Source organism: Onychostruthus taczanowskii, unplaced genomic scaffold, assembly GCF_017590055.1.
Source record: "Onychostruthus taczanowskii isolate IOZ18803 unplaced genomic scaffold, ASM1759005v1 scaffold368, whole genome shotgun sequence".
Taxonomy (NCBI): domain Eukaryota; kingdom Metazoa; phylum Chordata; class Aves; order Passeriformes; family Passeridae; genus Onychostruthus; species Onychostruthus taczanowskii.
This window is the reverse complement of record NW_024501104.1, coordinates 42846-51721: the sequence shown is the minus strand read 5'-3', so window position 1 is coordinate 51721 and position 8876 is coordinate 42846. Positions and strand designations below refer to the sequence as shown.

Sequence of the window (8876 nt, the reverse complement as noted above, 5' to 3'; positions counted from 1 at the left end):
CCGGGGGGGGGGACCGGGGGAGGGGGGGGGGGGGGGAACCCGCACTCACAGCTTGACCACATTCTGAACCACCGCCGCCATCTTGGCTCCGCCGCCGGGGCGCCGCGCGGCGCGTGCGCGGAGGGAGGGGCGGGAGGGGCGGGGAGAGGGAGGAGGAGGAAGAGGGAGAGGGATGGAGGGAGGAGGAGGAGGAGCGGGGAGAGGGAAGGGTGGAGAAAGGGGAGGCGGAGGGAGAGGGAGGAGAGGGAGGACCGGGGGAAGGGAGCGTGGAGTCCTCCCGGCCGCTGGGCGGCGCTGTGCGCCGCGCGCGTGCGCGGGGAAAAAGGCGGGAAAAGGGGGAGTTGTGGGGGGGGGGCGAAAGTCTGAGGGGAAAAATGGCGGGAAAAGGATCTGAGGGGAAAAATGCACAGAAAAGGGGAAAATCCGGGAGAAAGGGACGGAAGAAGGTACGGGGAGAAAGGGAGGGCATGGGGATGAAGGAGGGAGGCAGAATGGGGGATATGGGGCGAGAAAAGGGGGAGATGGAGGGGGGAGACTGGGGGAAAATGATGGGAGAATGAGTGACAAGATGGGGGGAGGATGAGGGAAAAAATGGGAGAGAACAAGGCAGGAGAATGAGGGGGAAATGGACAGAAAGCAGGGGGAAATGATGGCAGAGGTTGAGGGGGTTTATCCTGGAAAAAGGAGGTTTTAGAGACCCATTGTTCCCTCCAATTCCCTGGAATGAGGCTGGGGCTGAGACCCCTTCTCCCGATGGATAAAACAAGAGGGAACAGCCTCGAGTTGTATCTGGGGAGGTTTAGTGAGGAAAACTCCTGGAAAGGGTTTGTCCCACCCTGAGATGCGGAATTGGTATCCTGGAATTATCCCAAAAAAAGCCTGGATGTGGCACATGGGAACACCGTTCAGGGGTGACCAGGTTGGATTCGATGATCTTTTTCAACCTCAACCTTTCCATGGAAATGGGTGAAAAGATGGAGAATGGGAAGGGAAATGAGGAAGGGAAGGGACGGAGGAGGTTTGGGGGATAAAATGGAAGGAGGGGTGAGGGTTGGGAGGGAAATGAGGGATAAATTGGGGAAATGAATAAACAAGGGCTAGGAGAGAGTGAAATTAGGGATTAGTGAGGATGGATCCCTCTGATCCCAAATCTCCCCAGATTCCTTATGTGTCTTCATCCCCAAAAATTCCCATTTTTGAGCTCTTTTCCCTTTTTATCAAACCTGAATTAACCAAGTATCCCCAAATTCATCCCCCAGGACAGAGGTCACCCACAGACCCCCATGGCGAGCGTGGTTTGGTGTCAGCTTCCAGGTGAGTTCCTCACTTCCAGGTGAATTCCTCACTTCCAGATGAGTTCCTCACTTCCAGGTGAGTTCCTCTCTCTTTTTCCTCATTACTTCCACATCCCACCTGTGTTTTTTTCCCTGTTTGTTGAGAATTCGCCTTTTTCCCCGAAGGTCACCCCCTGGGCAAACCTTCCTCCCTCCTCCTCCTCCTCCTCCTCCTCCTCCTCCTGGTAATCCCAGGCCGGCTGTTGCTGGCGCTCATCCCCGGCTCCGTTCCCGGCTCCGGCCACGCCGGGGGGTCAAGCACTGACCGCTGGCGTGGGCGGCGTTAATCCGCTGCCCGGAAATCCCGGGATAACGAGGAAGTTGGGAGGGAGGCCTGTGCCCCTGCTGGGGTTAATTAACGATTCCATCCTTGATTGATTCCGGGATAAACTCCCCAAAAAAGGGAGGGGAGTGGGCGCTGAGTCACGGCGGCTTCGGATGACTCAAATTCTTGGAACTGGGAGTAAATCAGCAAGTTTGGCAACAGTGGTTTGCATAAATCGTTAATTTGGGGACTGATTAATTACGGCAGAAGTGAAGGAGGCTCCAGTGCTGTGGAAAGGGATCCCAAATGATTTATTCATGAATTAATAATTAAGGAATTTGGGTTTTTTGCAGGAGATGAGATTGGGGGAAAAAAACATTTCAGGGATAAAGTGATGTTTGGGATAATTTCAGGGATAATAACAATAATCTTGGGGATAATTTTAGGGGTTTATAGCAAGGGCGTTTATATTAGGGAAGAAAGGAAGGAGGAGAGAGGTGAGAAAAGCAAAATCACCTTTTAATGGTTAAAAAATCCCCCAAATTTGGCAAATTGAAGGAGCTTTTCCAGGACTGGAGCACGGGGGGATGAGTGGGAGGAGAACAGAAAGGAGTGGACGAGGTCCCAAATCAAAGCTGGAACACCCCAAAATTCAGCCCTGAGTTGTGGAAGGGAAAAAAATGAGGGAGAAAAGGAACAAAAAGGAAAAAAAAAGGGGATTTTGGCTGATTTTGATATTTCGAAACAGCTCCGACAGCAACGGTTTCGCAATTCCTGGGCTGAGGTGGGGCACAAACAGCTCCATCTTTAAATCACTGATTAGGGTGGGTGGAACCCAGGAAAATTGGGGTGAAATCCAGGGAAAAAAGTCCATCCACGTTGTCCCAACCCAGCCCATGTTGGAAAGCCCCCAAAGCACAGAAACCCGCCCAAAATGAGCCGTTCTGGGCCCGTTTCCCTTCACGTTGTTTCTCTGAGCAGCAGCTGTGGTGTGTTTGTGGGACAGGAGGGGACACGGAGCCACATTCCCATCCCAATCTCTGGGGTCAATTAATCACAAACGTCCCTGGGGTTAATTAATCACAAATGAGGCTCTGAAACGGCTGGAATTGGGTTGGGGAGGAAAAATCCCAAAATAAATAAAACGTGGACAGAGTGTGGGGGGAGAAAAGAGTTTAGAGCAGGGAAAGGTTGGACCAAATAGAAATTAAACCTGATCGAGCCTAACTAGCCTCAGTTTGTTGCTTATTTTACAGATGAAAACCTTGGGAAATGGGTTTATCCCCAAATTCTGGGTGTTTGCACCAAAAGTGGTTCGGGTTTACTGACGCACAGGGGGAGGGGAAGGAAGAGGCAGGACAAGGGTTCGTTAACGAGAATCTAATGAGTCATTAGTCAGATAATCTAAATTAGACTCGTTAGGCAATGAGGAACAGCACCGGGGTCAGGAGGGGCCGCGACTCCGCCCTGGGGGGATCCAGCTCTGGGCTCAAACTGCCAGAAATCGGTGAAAGGGTGGAATTGGTGACAGGAGCCTGGACGAGGAGGCCCCGCTGGTCCCACCCTGGCTCCTCCACCAGCAGCGTTTCCAGAGGGGTTCTTGTCCCTATTCCCCAAAATCCAGCTGGAATTCCCCTCAGCATTCCCTGCTCCCACTCCACCCAAACCGTCCGCGACGGATCCGTCCGTGCCAGGATCCACCTGCAGCTCACGTTGGGATTTTTGGTTGGTTTTGCATCTCCTCGACCATTTCCGGTTCGGCCCCAGAGGGGTTTTTGGCCCCTCCTTGGATTGAGTTCCTAGAACAAGAGCTCCGTTGGGAGATCCCGGCTCCTCCACGCGGAGTTTTGGCTTCTCCACAGGGACACAGAGCCCGGTGGAGATTTCCCAGTGGAAGTTTCCCCCTCTGTGGGATTTCCAAAGGATTTCATGGAGGAGAAGTTGAGGTGACAGCGCCGTGACGGTTCAGGAGGTTCAGAGCCGTGGAGAACAAACCCCCGCTGTCCCCCCGAATCCTCCTGGCTGGAATCTTTGGGAATTCATCCCGTGGGGTTTCCCGTGGTCAGCTCGGGCACTGAGGAGGCCGGGAGAGCTCGTGGGGTCACTCCGCTTCTCCCCCGAGGCCAAACCCTCACCCGGCGCGAGGAAACGCGAGCTGGAATCCGAGAGCCACACCCGAAAACCGCCCAAAATCCTCATCCTCATCCTCACCGTCCATTTCCCAACGCCTTCCTCACGTCAGGATCTCCGGCCGGGCGCCGGCGCCGCGCTCGGCCTGGTGCCTGTCCATGACCTGCAGCACGTCCTCCAGGATGGACGGCCCCAGGTCCACGTGCAGGGACAGCAGGGACCCGGCGTGCGACAGGAAGGGCTCGGCCTCGCCGTTGGCGGCCAGCCGGGGGCACGGCGACCTTCAGCAGCGGCGACGGCGCCGCGGCCGCCTCGCCGCCCGACATGGTGGCCGCGCGCGAGAACTCGAACGGCGCCGCCTCGGCGCCGCGGTCGCCGGCGTCGCCACGAGGCAGCAGGTGGAACTTGCCCTGCAGGAAGGAGACGTCCCCGAACGTGTCGCTCTCGCCGCCGCTGCCCACGTGGATGGTGTGGCGGAAGTCGCCCAGCGGAGGGCTGATCATGTCCGAGGACAGGATGTCCCGCAGCTTCTCCTTCTTGCCCTTGCGGCTGCCTCTCTTCAGGTAGATCGGCACCTTGGCGGACATGGCGGGCTCACGACAGCCTGGGGAGGGACGGGGAGAAGGGGAACGCTCAGCGCTGACGCGCCAGGAGCATCCTCACCCTCGGGAATGAACCGCGGACCTTCCCACCCGAAGGAGCAGCCGGGCTGGGAGGGAAATGCGGAGGATTTGGGTTTTTAGGGAGGAGTCGGGCAGTGGAGTTGGAGGTCAGGAGAGCAGAGTGCTGGGAAGAGGCGTTTTTAACCCAAAAGGGATTTTCTCACCCTGATCTGCTCTCTGCTCGGCCCCACCCAGCTCAGCTGAAATAAAAACTAGAGATTTTGGAGATTTGGGGCCAGAAGGGGAAGGAAGTTGGGGTTTCCCCTGTTTCAGCGGTGAACTCAGTTCAGCCATCAGATCTGGGCCGGGTTTTCCAGCTCTGGGGGGAAATGAGGCAAAAATGGGAATTTTTTTGGTGCCATGAATGCGTCCAGCTTGAGGATTCGCCTCAGTGGGAGGGAAAAAGGGATGGAACTGGTTTGGGTTCCCCTGGAAATTCACCCTTATCGTGAATTTCCAGGGGAAAAAAATTCCATCCATCCCTGTTTTTGTAAACGCGGCGCCGCCGGCAAGGACAGAGCAGCGAGGGATTTAGGGACGGGCTGGGATGCCCTGAGGGGCCTCTCCCTGCCGGAATTTCGATCCAAAAAAGTCCCGGGAGGATTCATCCCTAAAAAAACAACAACAACACCAACGCCCCGAGGGATGGAAAATCCCAATTCCCCTTCACCTCTCCAAACCTCGCTGCTGCTGCTGCTGCCCGCCCCTTCCCTGCTTGGGGGAATATTCCCTCAGAATTCCCTGCTTTTGGGGAGTATTCCCTTACTATCCCCCATTTTTAGGGAATATTCTCTTATAATCCCTTGGTTTTAGGGAATATTCCCTTATTATCCCATTTTTAGGGAACAGACCCCCATTTTTAGGGAATACTCTCTCATTATCCCATATTTTCAGGAACTATTCCCTTATCATCTCCTGTATTTAGGAAATACTCCTTTATTATCCTGTTTTCATGGAATTCTCCCCCGTTTTCATGGAATTCTCCCCATTCTCCCCCCTTTTCATGGAATTCTCCCCATTCTCCCCCCTTTTCATGGAATTCTCCCCCATTTTCATGGAATTCTCCCCATTCTCCCCCCTTTTCATGGAATTCTCCCCCGTTTTCATGGAATGCTCCCCATTCTCCTGTTTTCATGGAATTCTGCCCCATTATCCCCCGTTTTTATGGAATTCTCCCCCATTTTCATGGAATTCTCCCCCGTTTTCATGGAATTCTCCCCATTCTCCCCCGTTTTCATGGAATTCTCCCCATTCTCCCCCGTTTTCATGGAATTCTCCCCATTCTCCCCCGTTTTCATGGAATTCTCCCCATTCTCCCCCGTTTTCATGGAATTCTCCCCATTCTCCCCCGTTTTCATGGAATTCTCCCCATTCTCCCCCGTTTTCATGGAATTCTCCCCATTCTCCCCCGTTTTCATGGAATTCTCCCCATTCTCCCCCGTTTTCATGGAATTCTCCCCATTCTCCCCCGTTTTCATGGAATTCTCCCCATTCTCCCCCGTTTTCATGGAATTCTCCCCATTCTCCCCCTTTTCCATGGAATTCTCCCCCGTTTTCATGGAATGCTCCCCATTCTCCCCCTTTTCCATGGAATTCTCCCCCGTTTTCATGGAATTCTCCCCATTCTGCCCCTTTTCCATGGAATTCTCCCCCGTTTTCCCCCGAATCCCCGTTACCGACCGGCGCCGGCGCCGCTCCCGAGGCCGCCGGGGGAGGGAGGGGAGAGGATCCCGGGGCGATCCCGGGGCGATCCCGGGGATCGGGGCAGGCCCCGGCCCCGGCCCCGGCCCCGTCCCGGCAGGAGAATCCTGACGGTGCAGAATGCAGCGCCGCTAATCCCGGGATTACCGCGGCACCGAGGGACGGGAGGGGGCGGCGGCGCCGGGCTGGCGACAGCGACAGCGACAGGGAATCCTCCTTTGGGATCGGGATCGCCACCGGGGCCGTCGGGAGTGGGGGGATTGTAGGGGGAAAAGCGGGGGGAAAGTGAAACTGGAAGGAAAAAAGCGGGGCTGTAGGGAAAAAAATGGATTTATGGGAGGGGAAATTTGTGGGGGAAAGAAGGGGATTCGGAGGGAATAAGGGGGATTTGGAGGGGGAAAAGGCTCTGAAATGTGAATTCCCAGGTGAGGCTGAGGATGATGATGATGATGGGGATGAACATCCCGGAGCTGTCGGTGCCCCGGGATCCTTCTCCTCCTGGAAATCCCTTTTCCCACCCCAAAGTGCCCTCCCTGACCTCAGTCCCTCCCCCCCCGCGGCTGCTCCCGCTCGGCTGGGCCGGGACAAAGCCCCGGGAAAAGCCGGGAATGTTCCAGGAGCTGAATTCCCTTTGTGCTGGGAGAGGGAAATGCCGGGAATGGGGGCGATTCCATCCCCAAAATCCCCAAATCCCCTCCTCGCGGCGCTCCCCGTCCCTGCAGGGAGATCCCAAACAGGTAGAAAATGGGCTGGAAAAGGAGGAAAGCCACGAGGAAAACTCCAAGGAATAATTCATTTCCAGGAGTTTCCATCCCTGAAATCCCAGGAGAACCCAGGACACCCCCGAAGGAGGAGTCAGGAATGAAGAAAACAGGGAAAAAACAAGGAAAAAAGGGATGTTTTCCCCAGGATCCGAGGAGGAGGAGCTCCAGGAGACGCTCCCAGGACTCCGACCCTTGGAATCGCCTGAATCAGCAGATTCCATTCTCACGGAGAAAAATTTGAGGAATTTTTCCCTGTTTCCATCAATTCCAGCTCCAACAGAGGAAATCCTGTTCCTTTTCCTTCCTTTTTTTGTGATTTAGGGTGTGGACTGGGAGGAACTTGGGCTCTTTTTTTGCAAATTACAGGAAAATTTTGTTCCTTTTTCAGCGCTTTGGGCTTCAGCACATCCAGGTTTTTCATTTTCCACCTGTTCTTGGAAATTCAGGCTTCAGCTCAGGAAAAAATCGGGATTTTTTTGCCTCTTGCCACAAATTTACCCCTCACAACCTGGAAATTTCCTTCCTTTTCCACCTGGCTTTGGAAATTCCTACCTCAGTCTGAAATTTTCTGCCCATTTTCAGCCCCTTGAGCTTCAGGACCTCACCATTTTTACTTTTCCCTCAGTTTTTTCCGTAAAAATTCCAACTTCCTGCCCATTTCCAGCATTTTGGGCCCTGCCCCACAGAAATCTGGGATGTTTTTTAGCCAATTTTCAGGAATTTTGGCGCAGTCTGAGCAGCCCCGGTGTCCCCACGAGCAATCCCAACCACATTTTCCCCAAGTGGGGATTCGGGGATGGAATTAAATCTCCTTTTCCCATGGGAATGGCCCGAGGGAGGAGCAGCCTCCAAAACCTCCTCGGGTTCCTCCCATTCCTCCCTCCCGACCCATTCCAGCCTTTTTTTGGTGCCCGATTTCAATCCCCGCCTCCGGATTTGCCCCGGGATCGCTCCGGAGGATGGATTTTCCCAAAAAAAAAAAAGGATGGAAATGCCCAATTTCCCGGCGGTCCCGGAGCTGCAGGAGCCGGAGGGAGGAAGAGGAGCCCTTTGGGATGAAGGTCGTGGGGTGGTTTTTTTTTTTAGGGAATGGGGATTTTGGGACCCGTCCGTGAGATCCCACCCCGTTCTGGGCACGGGAAAAGCCGGAATTGGTTAAAATTGGTTAAAATTGGTTAAAAGCGGGAAAGAATTCCCCTCGTGCCGTCCCACCTCGGGAATCCAGCGGAGAGTCCGGGCCGGGGGCAGCGCAGCGGTGACAATTCCATGCCAGGGGACAGCCGGGGATCCTCCCTTTTCCCGGGAAAATCCCGATTTCGGGACAAGCCCAGGGGAAGCCGGAGGATTAGGAAGGAAGGAAGGAAAAAGTCTCGGCCTCGGCCACACCCCGACCCCTCCCGGTGCCAAAAAAATCCACGGGAAAAGCCAAAATGCAGGAAAAGCAGCAGCAGCTCCTCCGGACTGCTCCTCCCGGGCCGGAATTCCCGGGAAGCGGCGCAGGAGCCGCGCTGGGAGCGGCCGCAGGTCGGGGATGGGGTCGGAGTCCGCCCGGGCCGGGACACTCCTGGGAGCGGGGCTTGGAAATGCGGGGGGTCGGAAATCCGGGAGATCGGGAATCCGGGGGGTCGGAAATCCAAATCCGGGGGGTCGGGAATCCGGGAGTTTGGAAATCCGTGGGTTTGGAAATCCGGGGGGTCGGAAATCCGGGAGATCGGAAATCCGGGGGTTTGGAAATCCGTGGGTTTGGAAATCCGGGGGTTCAGGAATCCGAGAGTTCAGGAAATTCAGGGATTCGGAAATCCAGGGATTCTCCTGTTCGCAGGAAAGAACGCCCGGAAAGAGCCGGGCCGGGATCCGGGGCTGCTCCTGGGGAAAGCTCCGGGGCTGTTCCAGGGATCCGGGGGCTTTTCCAGGAGCTATTCCAGGGATCCAGGAGCTATTCCAGGGATCCGGGGCCGTTCCGGGGGCTATCCCAGGGTCCCAGGAGCTGTCCCGGGGATCCGGGGGCTTTTCCAGGAGC

The 8876-nt window shown here is 55.4% G+C and overlaps 2 protein-coding genes across 2 annotated transcripts in view; both read right to left on the bottom strand.

Moving 5' to 3' along the window:
• Positions 1-117, bottom strand: part of DPF2 (double PHD fingers 2) — a 5914-nt gene extending 5797 nt beyond the window's left edge. The window contains exon 1 of the mRNA XM_041411651.1: positions 50-117. Within this exon, the coding sequence (XP_041267585.1) occupies positions 50-81 (32 nt within the window). The 5' untranslated portion in view covers positions 82-117. The remainder of the gene's footprint in view (positions 1-49) is intronic.
• A 1785-nt stretch (positions 118-1902) lies between these two features.
• Positions 1903-5631, bottom strand: CDC42EP2 (CDC42 effector protein 2). Its single transcript, XM_041411652.1, is given in 3 exon segments — positions 1903-4001; positions 4003-4333; positions 4556-5631. Coding segments are annotated over 3 exon segments (816 nt in total). The 5' UTR covers positions 4872-5631; the 3' UTR covers positions 1903-3832.
• Positions 5632-8876: the final 3245 nt, after the last annotated feature.